The sequence below is a fragment of the Gymnodraco acuticeps genome, unplaced genomic scaffold, assembly GCF_902827175.1.
Source record: "Gymnodraco acuticeps unplaced genomic scaffold, fGymAcu1.1, whole genome shotgun sequence".
Classification (NCBI taxonomy): Eukaryota; Metazoa; Chordata; class Actinopteri; order Perciformes; family Bathydraconidae; genus Gymnodraco; species Gymnodraco acuticeps.
In genome coordinates this window covers 2836555-2854387 of record NW_022989800.1, presented here as the reverse complement: position 1 = coordinate 2854387, position 17833 = coordinate 2836555, and the positions used below count along the sequence as shown (strand labels likewise).

Below are 17833 nucleotides of genomic sequence, written 5' to 3'. Positions count from 1 at the left end.
ACTTTCAAAGTAAAAGTCAACACACTTATTCTTAAACTAAACTATTATTTAAAAAGGGTTAATATTATCAAGAGAGTACTCTCAGTAGCTAGTGAAACTGGAAAACACATTCGTTTCACGGTCCTGTACGGCTCACCGCTACGCTACTACAATGTGAGTTTTGTTTCTAAGGTAAAAACCGGATATTCAAAGTCTTAGTGTAGCTAACTTGACAGCTTTCTTCACCAGTCCTGTACAGTAGTTGTTGACAGACACCGGAGTGGAGGGATTGGGGAGGATTTTCTTACAACAAGCTAGCAGTTGGCTTTTAATATTAATTACTCAAAGTATGTGCGTTTTTAAAAGTCGGACCAACTAGTGAGCAAACCCTGGAAGACAATAACATTGTCAAATCTGGAGGGTTTGGTAAGATTGACTATTTTCCTTTAATGTCAGTAAACTGAACGTAAGGACCACCATGTACTTGATCAACGTTACTGCTTCACAAGACGTACATTAATAACATATATTTAAGTTATTTTACATAGCTGTGCAACCACCTTAATAAGGCTAATTTAGATGGGATGTGACTGTCGTTAGCTTGCTAACATTACAACACTGTTGGAGTAAAGCTACTCTATCAATGTTACCACGTGTTATACGCTTTTATTGAAATTATTTTTAACTGCCATTCCTAACTGTTAAACTATTCTGTTAACTAAAGCTAATTATAGTAAGTCAAGTTGCCTCGGTCATTATGACTGATCATCAGGGTAAACCAACGTCAAGAGGCATGCTAGCTGTCTGTCTCCGAGGTGCGCCTGTCAGAACAAGAATACTACTTCCGGTTAGAATATTAAAAACATTTCTCAGAAGAAACATGGCAGTTACTGTTTTTTATGATAGCCGTCATAAATATGAACTCTTTTGGATCTATTGTTAATCTGTTTAAGTACAATATTTTAGCAGTACATGTTCAAGACATGTTTAGCCGTTTACTTTAATTTAGAAATCCAGACGCCCCAGACGGAAGTCGTGTGGTTCGGTGATTTAAGCTTAACTAATTTAACTGTAGCTTACTTGGCTAATCTGTTTACATATGACTTACCTGCTCTGGGTTCATTATATTTGTAATATTTATATTATTACATCCTGAAGGTATCAAATAAGCTATTAACAAGTACGCGAACAATAATGTTAATAGCCATAACGTTAAGTGGCTACCTTGCTAGGTGAAACCAGATGAAGTGTACCCTGCACCCTGAAGTGTCTGAATGTGCTCTGTAACGTTATATTAGCCGAGGTGTCTCTCTCGTTTTCACAGAGACGGGGATCCTGCAGGCCTGCATAGCCAAAGGGGGAAACTACAATGCTGTGCTGGGGAAATGCTTCCTACGGACAGCTAGGCTTGGGTGGGATTGATGAAGAGATTGTGGTTGAGCCACGAAAATGTGAATTCTTCCACGGGAAGAAAGTGTGCGATGTGGGGTGTGGCCTCAGACACACAGCCTTCCTGCTGGAGGATGGGACAGTGTACACCTGTGGCTGCAATGACCTGGGGCAGCTGGGCCATGAGAAGTGCAGGAAGAAACCAGGTTGGTGATGTACACATCTTATCATTATTTGTATTTTTGTATGATACCACTTGGAGAAATAATTAATCTAATTTCTCTTTGTGTCCTATTAGAACAGGTAGTGGCCCTGGATGCACAGATCATACTGGCGGTGTCCTGTGGAGAGTCCCATACACTCGCCTTGAATGACAAAGGGCAGGTGTTCTCTTGGGGCCAGGGTTCAGATGGGCAGCTGGGCCTAAATAATTTTGAAGAATGTGTCCGTGTGCCTAGGTGGGCTCATTTTTAAGATTGACTGATTTGATTGTTTTGTGTTAAGACTTAATTAAAACTAGTGATGGCTACATAGCATTTTTTCATGTCCGATACTGATACCCCAACTTTTATTATCTGACCACATCAATACTAGTTGATTAAATCTTTTCCCCTTACATAATATCAGAATCAGAAACAGGTTTATTACCAGGTAGGTTTACACTTACGAGGAATATTCTAATGATATATCTGTATGGAGGCACTTTGCTAAAGAAAACCGTCAAATAATTATTCTACTCTAAAGAAAATACAAATCCACAACATGACTTGGTAATGCTATAAGTCTCCTTTTTATTTAGGCGTTTTCCCTTTTTGACAAGCAATTTTCATTGGTCAGCACCATTCAAAAAAGGACATTTAAAGTACAACCTTGTGCAAATGTATTTAGAATAACAAATGAATTATAATTCCAGTGTAAAATACTCAATGACACATTTTGGCAGATAGTTTATACTATTTTAAAATATATCTTATCCAGGGATTTTGGTCATGATCAAAGTGATTACCGAAATGTATCAACATGTTCATCTAAATATCAAACTCACTTTATTAATACCATTGTGCTACACATGATGAGATCACAAAATGTTTGTAACAAACTATGCTTATTTCTTTCTTCTTCAGAAATATCAAGAGTTTGTCAGATATACAAATAGCTCAGGTAGCCTGTGGGTATTGGCACTCCCATGCACTTTCAAGAGGTGAGGATGGTTTGTACCAACATAATGCACAATTATTTCAGCTTATTATGTTTCCCACATCTAAAGACATTCTACTTTATGTCTAATTCTCCTCATAGGGGGCCAAGTCTTCTCCTGGGGCCACAATCGATATGGACAACTTGGGCTAGGCATAAACGGACAGAGCGTCTCAACGCCCCAAATCATTCAGTCTCTGCAGGGCGTTCCTTTTACTCAGATATCAGCAGGCGGGGCTCACAGTTTCGCCCTCACTCTCTCAGGAGCCGTGTTCGGTTGGGGGCGCAACAAGTTCGGTCAGCTGGGTCTCAATGACTGCAACGGTGGGTGGTCACACCTCTAAATTAACACTTCTACCTGTGAGCACTTAGGCCATAAAGTCAGACTCATTGTCAGATTGTCTTTTTCAGATCGCTCTTACCCAACCCTGCTGAAGTCCCTCAGATCGCAGAGAGTGATTTATGTCTCCTGTGGAGAAGATCACACCGCAGCACTGACCAAGTTAAGTTATATCGTTTTTGATTATTTGATAAACCTGAAGTGTTATGTGTGTCAGTGAGTTCATATTTTTTCACAGCCTTTGCCTTATTCTTTTAATATATACTTAAAACAAATAAGTGTTATTATTTTTCCAACCATCAGTCCCGATTGTAAAGATGATCTTTCTTATAAAGCTTAAAGGTAGGGTAGGTAAGAATGGAGAAAGCAGCTCGAGTGCTAGAATTTGAAAGTACGCAGCCGAAAAAAATCGGCCCCTTCCTTCAGACTTCCTTACAGAGCCCCTCCTCCAACACACACGAACGCGCACATGACCAATGAGAGCACGAGATAAGTTTGTGCACAGATGGAAGGCTGACAGGCAGGTAGGCCATCCAGTTACTTTAGCCGGGCCGGCTAAAATGATTGGTCGTGCTTTTTACAGCGCTACGGCTTCCACAGATTACATTTTTGTATGTATTTATTCTCAAAGCATTTAATATATTCATTGCTATCGGGATGTTAAGAGCATTCCATGGAATATAACAAAAAGTGTTTCTGAAGTGAATTACCTACCCTACCTTTAATTGCTGAGGTATGGGTTCACAGGTACTCCACTTAGCGTAGCCTATAGCTTTACAATAGGCTAAGGCCAATCTGACATATTTTAAACAATTAAAATTGTAGTCATATTGTTAACCACTCATTTTTAAATGAAGGTTAACCTAAACAAGTAAGTAAGGGCTAATGTCTCATTAGTTATAACATTGAATGGCATAATTAGGCTAAGTGCAGTAGGTCAAAGTTCAAGATATGTTTTCTTAAATGCACAAAAATGAAGCAGGAAATAGAAATCTAATGTCTCAGAATCATAACAACAATGCCAATTTCATATCAATTAAAAATAAAAAGAACACTATGCAAGTGCACACAAAATGTAAAAATAAAGCAGTGCATGTTCAAATAATGTATGATAGAATATACCGTAAATAAATTATTAAATACATTGTTATAAACTAGAAAGTAATTGCAAATGAAAAAACTGAATGAAACAAGGAATGTAGCATTATGATAAGTATACATCTACAGTGAACAGCTGTAAAACAGTAATATGAGGAAGTAGTCCTTTAAAACCTAATAGATGTCTTTACAATTGGGCAATCATTTTAACATGGAGCTAAAAAAGTCTCTCCCCGTATTCTATCAATAAAACAGGTAAGAAATGCTATCATAATTAATATGAATGAAGAAAATAACTAGAATTAGGCTATTAAGAGCTTATTATGCACCATTATGTTTACCAGCTGAATATTTCTGTATCTAAGACTTGCAGATTATAACATATCCTGTGAAGCCATGTAGCGTTCTTTAGCTGTTTCCTATTAATGAATAACCAGATTACATCCTGTATGCTTCTCACTCAGTTCCAGCCCTGTATGCTGTGGTGTTTGTAAACACTTTGCCCTGACAGTTAAAACTGGTGTTTCTGCTTTTACAGGAAGGAGGTGTGTTTACATTTGGAGCGGGAGGATACGGACAACTCGGACACAACTCTACAAACCATGAAATCAACCCGAGGAAAGTGTTTGAGCTCATGGGAAACGTAGTCACGCAGATTTCATGTGGAAGGTAAATCGACTGTATTTTTTAACACATTTTATTCCAAATATGGAGTACTTACTACATTTGTGTATTGATGTCAATGCGCATAATGTAATATAAATAGCCAGCGTGAAAGGTAGATGGCTATAATGGATTTCTTTACCATTTTGAAAACAATTGTACAATTATTAGGCAGCACACGATGGCCTTCACGCCCTCCTGTGGAAAGATGGATGCTTTCGGGCTTGCTGGTAACGGGCAGCTTGGTACCCGCTCCACTTGCAACAGAAAAAACCCGGCCCCTGTCAAAGGCCCCTGGGGATGCTCCAATTCTTCAATGGATACAGGTGAGACACTTTAAATAAAGCTACATGGAGTATTTTCTAAAAAGTAAAACAGCAGTATTTAAAAAAACAAACTCGCAGATCACAAATCTTAAATGTAAGGAAACATTTGATGTAATGTTATTATAAATATTTGCTGGATCTCTAAGATGCCACGTTGTACTTGTACTGTGTAGATCCATCCCTACCTCCTCATCTATTCACACGTTTATTCTTGCTGTCATTACATAACATTGCAGACTCGGAGTCGGGCTACTGTGTCAAGAGGATTTATGCAGGAGGAGACCAGAGCTTTGCTCACTATTGCACGGCCAGTGTAAGTGTTCAGGAGTTATTTAGTTGAGGATTCTAAGAGCTGCTTACACACCAAAGAATTGCAAGATTTTCATTACTTTTAACATGCAAGCCTGTGATTTGGTGAAAAAAGGGTGCATGAAAAAAATGTAATGTCAAAATAATTATTTGTTTAAATTAATTGGGTTTGCATTACATGTTTGTTTTTAATAATGTAGCCATGTTTATAAAGACCTATAGAGGAGCATGAGCTTATTTGTTGATGGGTTCAAGTAGAGCGTCTTCTATATTATTTTTAAACAGTCGAAATTTTAATGGAAAACCTTTTCGATTTTGCACATGATTTTTTATTTTTTTTTACAAGTCTTTTTATTTCATCATAGTACAGTCATCGATGCCATTTCATTTATATTGTAATATCACAGTACACTCACTACACTCAACCCTCCCTCCACCCGCACATGCCCACACGGGCGAAACCAACCATGCTTATCAATATAACTTAAACAACAGAGCCATGAAAATAAACATAAAACGAAAAAAGAAAAAAATGATTGCACATCATTTCTGATTTGATTAAAATCTCTTTTGCAAGTTAATTTAATTTCCTCAGACTTAATGTTGTTGAAACTCCAGGACAAAGACGATGTGAGGATACCAGACCCCCACAGGAGGATCTGCACCTTGAATCAGGAGATCATACACAAGTGGTGCAACTACTCCCCAGGACGACTCCCAATAGAAATCTCCAAGTAAAGTCCTCTCCTCCCTCAAACCTTGTCTAACATGTTATTGTTACTTTTAGTTCATTGTGGACATTTACAGTTGGACACTTTTTCATGATTGAGTACCTTGAGGAGATCTTCTCATTAAAAGGTGTGCTAACACTAATAACTTGCCTTTCATGATTCCTTCAGTGAGATTGAACTCGTGTTCTCCTCAGCAAGCTGCCTCAACGGATCATTTCTCTCAACCAGGTGACAGAACCATTCTCATCTACAGTTATTATCTTTTTAATTCAATGTCTGATATACAGTATGTCTTAATTGACGATTACCGGTGGTTAACTGAAAGTGTTAGACATAGGCTACTACAGAGATTATGCTGTATGGATTTTTTATCTCGACCCTCTTCGTGGTTTTTATTCAAGGTCATATTCATGTCAGATTTACATTTCCTTTTTAATTAGTGGAGGTCATTTTACTTTTTGGATTGAGTCAGTCTCATATTAACTGACTATTTCTTTCACACAGTAATCCAGATCACTACAGCACCAGCAGTAAATGTTCTGGGGTGGATCTGAGCATGGCTCGCCTCCTGTTGCACAGAGTGGTCCAACAAGATCACCATGAGATCGCTCAGCAGGTCAGTGATCACAAACAAATCCTGTAGTTGGGGCACCTTATGCACTAGTTTATTGCAATAATTACATAATAATTGTCCATGTACGTTTATATAAGACTGTAACAATATTTCTCAGATTTGTTGAACTGGGATTGTCACGACTTTAAAATTCTCATCATTTTTATTTTGTGCCTGGAAATAGTTGGATTTAGTTGAGATGAGGATAGAGCCCTGTACATAAGTAGCATCAGTAGGTCCATTTCCCCTTCTTATACATGTACATAAAGTTATCTTATGTGTATAATTAACATGGTATATTTATTTCATTTTTTCGTTTAAATATCACAGTTATCATCAATACTTGTGATACACCTAATACAAAATATAGATTATTGTGCCTTTAATTAACTTTTATACCAAGGCTTTTTTTGGGCACCTCCCTTGTTGGGGGGGCCCATGGTTATTATTTTCTTAACTCCGCCTGAGTATGTAATTATTGCACTTTGCCCCACCAACACAGTGTTTATCAAGCAAACACAAGAGAAACATTTATTACTAATTATGAAATCAATAATAACACACCTTTATCTTTTCCTCTGCCCCCTCAGATTGCTGCCAGTCTGGAGAAGAACCTAATTCCCAGACTAAGCAACTCTCCTCCAGACATTGAAGCCCTGAGACTCTACCTCACTCTCCCTGAATGTCCTCTCTTCAGCGACAGAAACAATTACGTGACCATCGCTATCCCATTTGCCAAATCCCTCCTCAGTCTGAAAGAGACTCCGCTGAAGGTGCTAGGTAGGATGAGGATTGTTTACCCCACACACGGTGCAACCATTTCTCTGCCGCTTTCTGCTTTTTCACTCTCTGTTTGGTCTTGTATTTCCTTCAGGAAACTGGTGGTCTACTTTCGAGCCCCCTGTCTTCCAGCGGATGGTTGAGTTGTACAAGGGGGTGGTGGTTTATCTGCTCCAGATGCACAAGATGGGCATTCCCTCGGTGGAGCAGAGAATCTTCACCTGTTTCCTGGACACGTCCCTCCGGCTCCTGGAGATCCTGCACACGGTGAGGAATAAAAAAAAACTAATCCAAGCATGTGTTCTGCAGACAGTACAATGTTAAAGAGGCCCTATCATGCTTTTGTGGGTTTTCCCTTTCCTGTAGTGTGTTATACTGTATATGTTTTTGTGCATGTAAATGTTCTGCAAAGGCTAAAATCCCCAAGTTCCCTCCAGAGGGAGTTTCTCTCCCACACACTCCCCCCCTGAACTGACACGCCCCCATTGGACTCCTTTGTCTATATCTTCAACATAATGACATCACTATGTAACACCCCCACTTCAATTGGCTAGCGCAGGGGTTCCCAAAGTGGGGGTCGCGAGACCCCGAGTGGGGGTCGCGAGATGATTACAAAATTAAAAAATATTTATTTATTTTCTTTATCAATTTTTTTTTATTATTATTAATAATGTGTGCATAGACATTTTTCAGGAGCGGACTAGCCATGTGTATAATTTCCCCGCAACGAGGCTCCCCCTTTGACAATCCACTAGCACAGTGTTTCTCAAACTTTTTCATACCAAGGACCACTTAACCAATAAAAAAACATTCACGGACCACCTAACTCCACAAATATCCAAAAACAATAGGCCTGCTTACCAATCCAACAGTATATAACAGAGTAATAATGACAGCTTAACCTTCTCTATATCGCCTCGTTCACACATTAAATCAACAATACAAATACAACTACAGATTATATAAGCATTTAGTTCAAATGCGATTTAAAATGCTCAGGTTTTACACCTCTTATGAAATGTAGACTACATTTATTACGCAGTTTATGTCCGAGCCAACAGACTCACAGATCGTTGGCTACTGAGAGATATGCAAAATACACCGCATAGTACGACACAAACCTCCGCTGTGGATTTTCAAAAATAAAATACAGTAAAACTATGGTCGCAGGCCCAAGTTTAACTCTCTGAGGCCTGCATGGTCGGCCTACAAAACAAAAATAAAAAAACGTTTATACAGCCCCAACAACAGCCACTGATCATCAACAGACTTCATACAATGCTTCATCGGATGCATATATTAGATAATAATCTATCTCACTCCTAACATCTAAATCTACTTTCAGCATGGATAAATGTTCATAAAACACATCCATTGTTTGTTTTATACGCTTCTTGAAATCCTAAAAAACACATCGTTTTTCTAGAACAAATTACAAATCGCCTGTTAATGGTACAAACAAGTGGCAAAATGTGTGACGAAGGTGTTGCGCTGGGCTATATCATGCAATCGAAAGTGAAACTTAAGCTCGCTCCATTGCGGAGATATTCCCGCGAGAGTGCGGAAAACTCTGTTGACAGGGGGTCGTTATTTTGGGGGTTGCGGGCTGAAAAGTTTGGGAACCCCTGGGCTAGCGCAATCATACATGATAGGCTAAGGGGCGGGACATCTCTAAGTGGTCACAACAGAGCCGGCCAGCTAACCAATCAGAGCAGACTGGGCTCTGGTTTCAGACAGAGGGTGAAAATAGGTGCTGCATAACCCAGGCAGTATGAGAAAAATAAAGAGCTTTTTGAACATTATTATTGAATAAGTCTGCAGATTCTAATTTCTACTTTCTGTGTGTAAAAAACTGACCTAAGGTCCAAAAAATAGAGTGTCGATAACTTCTAGTTCTACTGTTGTTTCAGGTGAGCGAGAGAGCAGGACACATCATTGAGTACGATAAGTTCTACATCCATGAGTTGGATGACCTGATAGACATCAGAAATGACTACGTCACATGGATTCAGAGGCAGATGTACCCACTGGTGAGTCCACTGTTGATGTCAGATCCACAATTAATTTAATTACATTTGTCTAGGTTAATTCCCCAGTTTGAAACATTGATTTATGCCTCTGTATCCTCAGGGTCAAGATGGCGTGGTGACTCTGTGCAGGTATCCCTTCGTATTTGATGCCCAAGCAAAGACCACGCTGCTCCAGACTGACGCTGTCATACAGATGCAGGTGATAAGGAGCCTGTATCTGAGTGGTTGAAACATATTAATGTGTCAATCATTCATCATCCCCCTTTCTTTCTTTATAGATGGCAGTGGACCAGGCACAGATGCAAAACTTCAGCTCCATGTTCATGCCAGCGGTGGAATCAGTCAACCCGTGCCTCATCCTCATCGTTCGGAGGGAGAATATTGTTGGAGACACCATGGAGGTCCTCAGGAAGTCCAAGAATGTCGACTACAAGAGACCCCTCAAGGTCAAAGCTGTTATAATTGATATTACAAATGTTGTCGCCATTTCAATTGAAACATCAAATGTGCTGCCAATGCTCTAATGTATGCGACGTTCACGGCAGGTGATCTTCGTGGGAGAAGAGGCCGTCGATGCTGGAGGCGTCAGAAAGGAGTTCTTCCTCCTGATCATGAAAGAGCTGCTGGATCCAAAATATGGGATGTTTCGTTACCATGAGGAGTCCAGGCTCATCTGGTTTTCAAACAAGGTACTTACTGTGTAATTAGGGTGAATGCTGTTTACAGCATTCCACTATTGTTCTTTTTCTTCTTGTTGTTCTTCTTGTTGTTCTTGACATTTTACTGATAGCAGCCACCGTTTTTAAACTATAGTTAGAAATGTAAGAGGTTTATTTCTCATTCAGAACAATGGAAAGGCTCTCCTTTCACTGCACATCACCATGGTAACCTTTGATCTCTGGGCTCACACTCAGCTGTTTGATAACGTCATCACCTCAAACACAAACACACAGACTGGAGTTTAACAGACTGTCTCAGCCAGAGTTCTGCATCGGGTCGGGTACCCGCGGGTACCCGACGGGTGACCCGCAAAAAAGGTGATTCGCGGGTGGTATTTTTTCAAACGCTTTTTTCCGGGTTCGGTTCTGGGTAAAACAAAGATGATGCGGGTCGGGTCGCGGGTATTGCATAATAAATATATTAAAATAATAGTAATTTAGTATAATGTTTAAATCCTCAGACCTCTCCCCCGCGGGACCGCGCATAATCATAACCTCTGCAGCGCATCAATCTGCTGCTGTGTGCGCCACATTCGAAATGGCTGAGGTGAAGCTCTCTAACGGAGAATACAGCATTTTCAATAACACTTCCTCAAGAGCGAAATCCAACGTCTGGGAGGCTTTTGGTGTCATCCTAGATGGAGAAAATAACCAACATCCCACGCTTTTTGAGACAAATATGCAACTGCGTGTGTTAATAATTGCACGTTCTCACTGCTCATATATGCGGGTTCGGGTCGGGTTGCGGATCTTGTGCTGACGGGTCGGGTCGGGGAACTAATTGGCAATATGTGCGGGTAGCGTGGCGGGTTCGGTATTGCACGTCGCGGGTGCGGGGCGGGAGCGGGTCTTGAAAATCAGACCCGTGCAGGACTCTGGTCTCAGCCTATTATTATACTGACTTCAGACGTTCCACATATTTTATACATTATTGGTGACGTATGCTTTTAGTTCAAAAGTTTGCAGTTAAAATATTCTGATGCTTCTCAAAGCATTTTTACTTTCTTTTCTCTTCTTAATACACATTAATTCACTACTACGTACATTTAATATCTAACTCCTTCAACCTACTTTCAGCTACAGAAACCATTCAACTATTAACTTATTCAGCTATTTCAGGACATTGAGGCTATACATTTTGTTATTTATACCTTTTTTAAACCTTTTCTTTTAAATATTAAGCTTCTTCACTGTTTTTCCTACTCTTCCAGTTTAACATTTCACTTTCCAGTTTTCAACAAAGTCATTGCAATGCTTTTGAGCTGTAACAATTTGATTCAAATCATTTCACTTTTCTGCATATCTGCGCTAAGTTCAGCAACACACTTACTTGGTTTTTGTAGCTAAAAGCAGCTACAGAGACAATTCAACTAATAACATATTCAGCTTTTTCTGCATTTTCAGCTAAATTTAGCAACAAATGTACACAGTTTACAGCATTCTCACGCATTTTCAGCAGGAAATGCATTTTCTAGTTCACCTTTAGCATGCTCATGCAGCTATAATATCTCTGGCTGTAGTTAAGTGGACTCTTAAACATCCCTCAGCAAAGGGGGACTCTGAAGTAGTCGTATTATGAATGTAATGGTAATAAGTAGGGATGCACGATATTGGTTTTTTGAAACCGGTACCGATAACTTCCTGCTTCTCAAGACCGACACCGATAATTTAAAAAAATGTACGCCACTAATTATTTCAACGCGATTAACGCATGTGTATTTTTTTTCCTCGGCCGCCCCGTAGTTTCAGAGCGCATCGAGTTTAAAATACCATCTACAAGCTGATGCTGACAGCCCCGCTCCTGTCGCCCGCTTGTGGCAGACCACACTTCCACGCTCACCGACAGGCACCGACTGGCCATCTGGAGGACCGGGAGGGTGTGTGTATGTGTGGCCCGAGCGAGCGAGAGAGAGACCTTACGTGCATTGTTGTTGTTAGCATCTGGTGCTAGCTAGCTGCGCTAACGGATATACGGAGCTGTTTAAATGAAAACAGAGGAGCGACATTTCGCCACAACTGCGCCGAGCACTTGACTTTATGCAGGAAGCCAGACAGTGGGACATTGTACGAAAAGTCAGCACACTCAGCACGGATAGTGCGCAACATGATTGCAGCGTCCAGGCAGCTCCGGTTCGAGCATATGCCTTGAGTTGCGTCACAGCCAGGCATGAGTTAGGGAGCGCTGGATTTGTGAAAAACTCCCCTCTTCCTAAACCACTAATACCACAGTACTGGCAAAACGGGAGGAGCCGAGTGAAAAACAAGCGCCCCTCATCCCAATCCACCCACACCGCAGTATTTTTTTCTTTTTTTTTACCCAAAAAATATATTGTATATTATCGGGGCTATTAATACTGGTATCGGTTTATCGGGATGACGTCATAATTCCTAATATCGGACCGATAATTATCGGGCCGATAATTATCGTGCATCCCTAGTAATAAGTAATGACATATCCTGTTTGCATTTTTTACAGTATTTTAGTTTTCTTAAATACTGTATAATCTGAATTTGTAGGATTGATTATTTAAATAATTGGAGCTACCCAGTATTTTTATTATATTTGCACACTCACAAGACTGCATACAATCCAAAAAATCTCCCAAAAATAAGAAAACCTCCCCTCAAATGAAGGAAGAAAATAAACCGTAATAAAAAAAGAAAGCCAAGTTAAAATAATTGAGGTAAATAAAACATGATGATTACCACACACAGCATACATTCCTCAATTTCCCTTTTTGTTTGCCTGTATTTAGATGAATGTAAACACCTTGACTCTGCGCTCTAACTAACCCTTTGACCGTCACTTGCAGACCTTTGAGGACATCGACCTGTTCAACCTCATCGGGATCGTCTGTGGTCTGGCCATCTACAACCTCACTATAGTGGAGCTCAACTTCCCCGTGGCCCTTTACAAGAAGCTCCTGAAGAAGAAGCCAACACTGGAGGATCTGAAGGAGCTCATGTCAGATGTGGGAAGGTCAGATCATGTTTATGAATGTCAGTGTGCCGTGGTATTTTCCTAACTGCGTCTTAGATGCTGCAATTAATTACCACAGAGTGTGTTAATTAAAAGACTCACCAAATGTCCAATGAAGAAAATAATGTATAACATTTCTGTCTCTTTATCTAGGAGTCTGCAGCACTTACTGGACTACACAGAAGATGACCTTGAGGACACTTTCTGCTTGAACTTTACAGTAAGGTGTACTTAAAAAGAAAAGAAAAAAATACTCTCTTTGGTGGATGAAGTTTAAAATAAATAGTTGGTCTATACCATATCAGCAAACTCCAGAGATGGCAAAAGTACACACATCCTTTACTCAAGTAGAAGTACAGATACTCGTGTTTAAAAAATACTCTGGTAAAAGTAGAAGTACTGACTAAACTTCTTTACTCAAGTAAAAGTAAAGAAGTATGGGCTTCGAAATGTACTTGAGTAAAAAGTACCCATAACTACCAGCTGTTTTAAAGAGTAACTGACCTCCCTTTATATTAATAGAAAAATAATGTCATTGTTAGCTAATGAATGTTTCGAAGCTGAATAAAAAAAAAGATTACAAAGTTTTCATTGGTCCCTCTTCTTTAGAGAAGACTAGGAAATGATGGATACACGGATCGTGTTCAAATCAAAGGCACGCAATGACTCTAAATAATAATGATCATGCCACAAAATGCAGATTAAAACTAAAATAACGAGCCTGTTTTGAAAATGTAAGAATTAGAAAGTACAGGTATTTGTGTTAAAAATGTAAGTAAAAATAAAAAAGTCGTCAGAGAAATAAGTCAATTCAATTCAAGACCTTTATTTATCCAGGTAAAATCCCATTGAGATCAATGATCTCTTTTTCAAGGGAGACCTGCAGCAGTAGGTTCCACAAGAAGACATAAAAACATAAACAACAAGTAGTGGAGTAAAGTACTGGTACCAGAAAAATGTACTTAAGTACAGTAACAAAGTATTTGTACTCCATTACTTCCCACCTCTGGCAAACTCTAAACACATTACCTTGTTTTTACAGATCACAGAGGAGAACTATGGTGCTACAGAGGTCCTGGAATTAATACCCAATGGCGAAGACATCAATGTCAATAAATCAAACAGGTAAATTGTTGACCCGGTAACATTTAGATGACAGGAACAATACCACTCACAGGTCATACATCATACACCATGGGTGTTTCTCAATCTCGAGTACGCTTGCTTGGTAGCACATGTCTTCCGAGCGTAATGCTTCAGAAGCGAGGCAAGAATACTTCCTGGCATTTCGGAAAACAAAGAGTGGAACAGGTGAGCAAGTATGCAGGTGTGCGTCATATGAGATGCCCCCCCCCTTACATTTTCCGCCACAGATTTGGGGAAATTGGTCCGTGCGCAAAGCATTGTGGGGATTTTAAGACCGCAGAGTCTACACATGTGCAGCCTCGAAATGTCTCCAAACGAAGTACGCCGGGCTCGGTAGAATTCCAAGTATGCTGGACATTGGAACAGTACTTCGGCGGCACTCGATGACGTAGTATGCTTGAAATAGTGGCTCTGCAGCAGCTTTACTCGCGATTGAGAAACACCCCATATGTAGGTGATGCAGTAAACAACAATTATACCATGTGTTTTGTAAATCTCCTTATGTGTTATCTTTGTGGAATCAGCTTAATCATTTTAATTGTAAAAAATAATCTGCTCATATTGATGTTTAACTATTGCATTTCACTTTTAAAAATCCCTTTCTTCTTCCTCTAGGCAGGACTTTGTCAATGCGTACGTAGACTATGTGTTCAACACATCAGTGGCTCCGCTGTTTGAGTGCTTCCACGCGGGCTTCCACAAGGTGTGCGGTGGAAAAGTTCTCGAGCTGTTCCAGCCGAATGAACTGCAAGCCATGGTGATTGGGAACACCAACTATGACTGGACGGAGCTCGAAAAGGTCTTCTTTTATATAATTGTCAATGAAAATATTTCAGCTCTTTATTTTTGGACTTGTGAAACTTCAGATGCTCAGAGGGGCAAGAGAGAAAAACACAATTATAAGTCTGATCTAAATTGCTTTCTCTTCTGTGGGGGACTAAAACACAGGTCTCTAGATTTAACTTTTTTTTCTCCTGAAATAGATTGACTATTTTAAATAAATCTTCATTCTCTTAATACATAACTGAAACAAATGTAAACTGACCTGAAAAATAAAAATCAGACTTAGGAAATGGATCCAGTTTTTGTTTTTTTCTCTTGCCTCAGGGATTCCAAACTACCCTTGTAAAAGAGGGCATATTAATGGGTGTTGTATGACACCAACATTTAAGAACAAATTAAGTTTCTATAACTCAATTAAATGTTTCCTCTTACCTGTTGGAAAGTTATTTCTCCAAAATGTTTGATAACCTTAAACTTAAAAATGGTGTTACATGCAAACTAAACTGATAATGAGTATCCCATTTGAAATATTACCAATAACTTATGTCTTCCCCTTTCAGAGTACTGAGTACAAAGGGGAGTACTGGGCGGACCACCCCACCATCAGGCTCTTCTGGGAGGTGTTCCACAGTCTACCTATAGAGAAGAAAAAGCAGTTCCTTTGTAAGTGATACCTACCTAATGGCGCTTTTCCACTGCAGCGCGTAGCACGGTTTAAGCGGGCCGGGCCAAACCAGGCCCGCTTTTTTTTGCTTTTCCACTGGGGTAGTTCTGGCTCAGGGCTACTTTTTCTCCTTTTTTCTGGCCCTCCAAAATCGAGGTTCTTACCGGGCCAACAACCGGGCTGAATATGCTAAACTAGTGACGTAAACACTCTCGACTGCTGAATGGTAAGAGAGAATCGAAAATGCACATATTTTACCGCAATTTAATTGTAATACACGTTTCAAAATGATGCCGAAATAACAACATACTGATACCGGTCTGCAGACAAGACGGCAGGCGAAAAACCTTTTTAAAATGCGTGTTTTCTGAATGGAGATCGGATCGATCAGGCTAAGCTAACGTTGTATATGCTCCATCCACACTCACAACAACAGCCTACAGACATAAATAAACCAGCGAATGTATTCGCCATGACACAGACAGTCTGTGGTTCGTACTTCTTTAACTTTTGTCTAGTTTCTGAACAGATATGAGGAGCTGTGAGCTCTGAGTGCTAACAGCTAACGGCTGAGGTTTTGGTTGTGGTTCGCATTGAAGATGACGTCACTGCAGTTTTACGCAGCGTCGCTCCGCCCGCCGAACAGCCGATCGCCCCGCCTACACTGCGTTACTATAGTTACTACCCCAGTTCCTAAACTGTAATGGAAACGCAGCATGAAGTGAGCCTGGCCTACCAAGGCCTAACCATACCGTACTATGCCGTGCTAGGTCCTGCAGTGGAAAAGCGCCATTATAATCAGAAGAGCCGCTGATTTGGCTCATGTGTTTTGTGTTTAGCTGGACACGTTTATTTTTATTTAACAGGGACAGTGCACATTAATTTACATTCCGGTAAATGTGCCAGTTAGCCAAGAAGCTATTTTTCATCTGTAGTCCCTGGACAGATTTAAATTAAATATTTATCTCTTTCCCCAACAGTGTTCCTCACAGGAAGTGACCGCATACCCATTCTGGGCATGAAGAGTCTGAAGCTGGTGATCCAGCCCACAGGTGGAGGAGAGCAGTACCTACCTGTGGCACACACCTGCTTCAACCTGCTGGACCTACCCAAGTACAGGAGTCTGGAAAACCTCCGTGATAAACTTCTCCAGGCTATAGATCACAATCAAGGCTTTAATCTCGCCTGATGGCCTCGAACTCCATGTCCAGACTGCAACCACATTCCCAAATGTTTTGTTTCGCAGTCTGACTTCTGCTGTAAGAAATTGAACACTGGGTGGAAAGAGGAGGAGGCCACATGGCAATAGGAGTAATTAAGAGTTGGATGTCTAGACTATCACAGGTAATCTTGACTTTGATTCTCCAGCTATCTTTTTCTCATTGCATTACAGTATTTTATGCTCTTATTACAAGTCGATTCACATTTTATATTGATCTTGTAGATATAATTTCATTCATGTTTGGATATGGCAAGTGGGATGAAGCAAACTACTGGTATGGACTACAGGGAATGCATACAGCAACAAAAAAACCTGTAAAATATAATAAAATGCAGTAGTCGCAAAAGAAAGTAACATTTTAAGCTCCACTGTGGTAGTAGTTGCTGCATGACTACTGCAGTGATTCATATAGTATTTTACAGGAGACGCTGATGTTGTGTACACCCCCTGTGCAGTAGGACAATGTACACAACTCTTTATGTTTGACTTAAGTTCTAATGTGACAATTGTTTGAGAGTGCGAGGCTTTTGCTTTAGATCCTGAGTGGATTTGATTGGCTGTCAGCCTTAAACAATCCACACATAATAGTACAGCCACTGAAATAAATGTGAGTTACTTTGGGGATAAAATGCTGTCCTGTTGTTCAAGGCTTTTTTAATCATCTGGATCATTTGATAATTTCAACTTATTTTTGGCCTTTTGGTATTATTGCTGAAAGTTAATGAATCAATTAAAATTCAAGCATTTTCCACAATTCATTGTATGACATGTTAGTGAGTTTAATACCGCTCTAATGTGCTGTTTGCCACAGCATGAGTGATGTTGATTTGCTCCCTTATTAAAAAAACTAAAAAAAGATTCCTA

At 40.0% G+C, this 17833-nt stretch overlaps 1 protein-coding gene across 1 annotated transcript; it reads left to right on the top strand.

The window, feature by feature from the left end:
* The first annotated feature begins 230 nt into the window (after nt 1-230).
* On the top strand, nt 231-17825 carry herc4 (HECT and RLD domain containing E3 ubiquitin protein ligase 4). The gene is made up of 24 exons (XM_034225868.1): nt 231-405; nt 1304-1574; nt 1667-1826; nt 2493-2569; nt 2668-2889; nt 2977-3068; nt 4542-4672; nt 4838-4992; nt 5229-5305; nt 5920-6035; nt 6201-6260; nt 6537-6648; nt 7236-7425; nt 7520-7692; nt 9336-9455; nt 9556-9654; nt 9734-9901; nt 10001-10144; nt 12988-13154; nt 13308-13374; nt 14197-14279; nt 14916-15099; nt 15644-15746; nt 16728-17825. The coding sequence occupies exons 2-24, from the start codon at nt 1349-1351 to the stop codon at nt 16934-16936; spliced, it is 3135 nt and encodes a 1044-aa protein (XP_034081759.1). The 5' UTR covers nt 231-405; nt 1304-1348; the 3' UTR covers nt 16937-17825.
* The last annotated feature ends 8 nt before the right edge of the window (nt 17826-17833 follow it).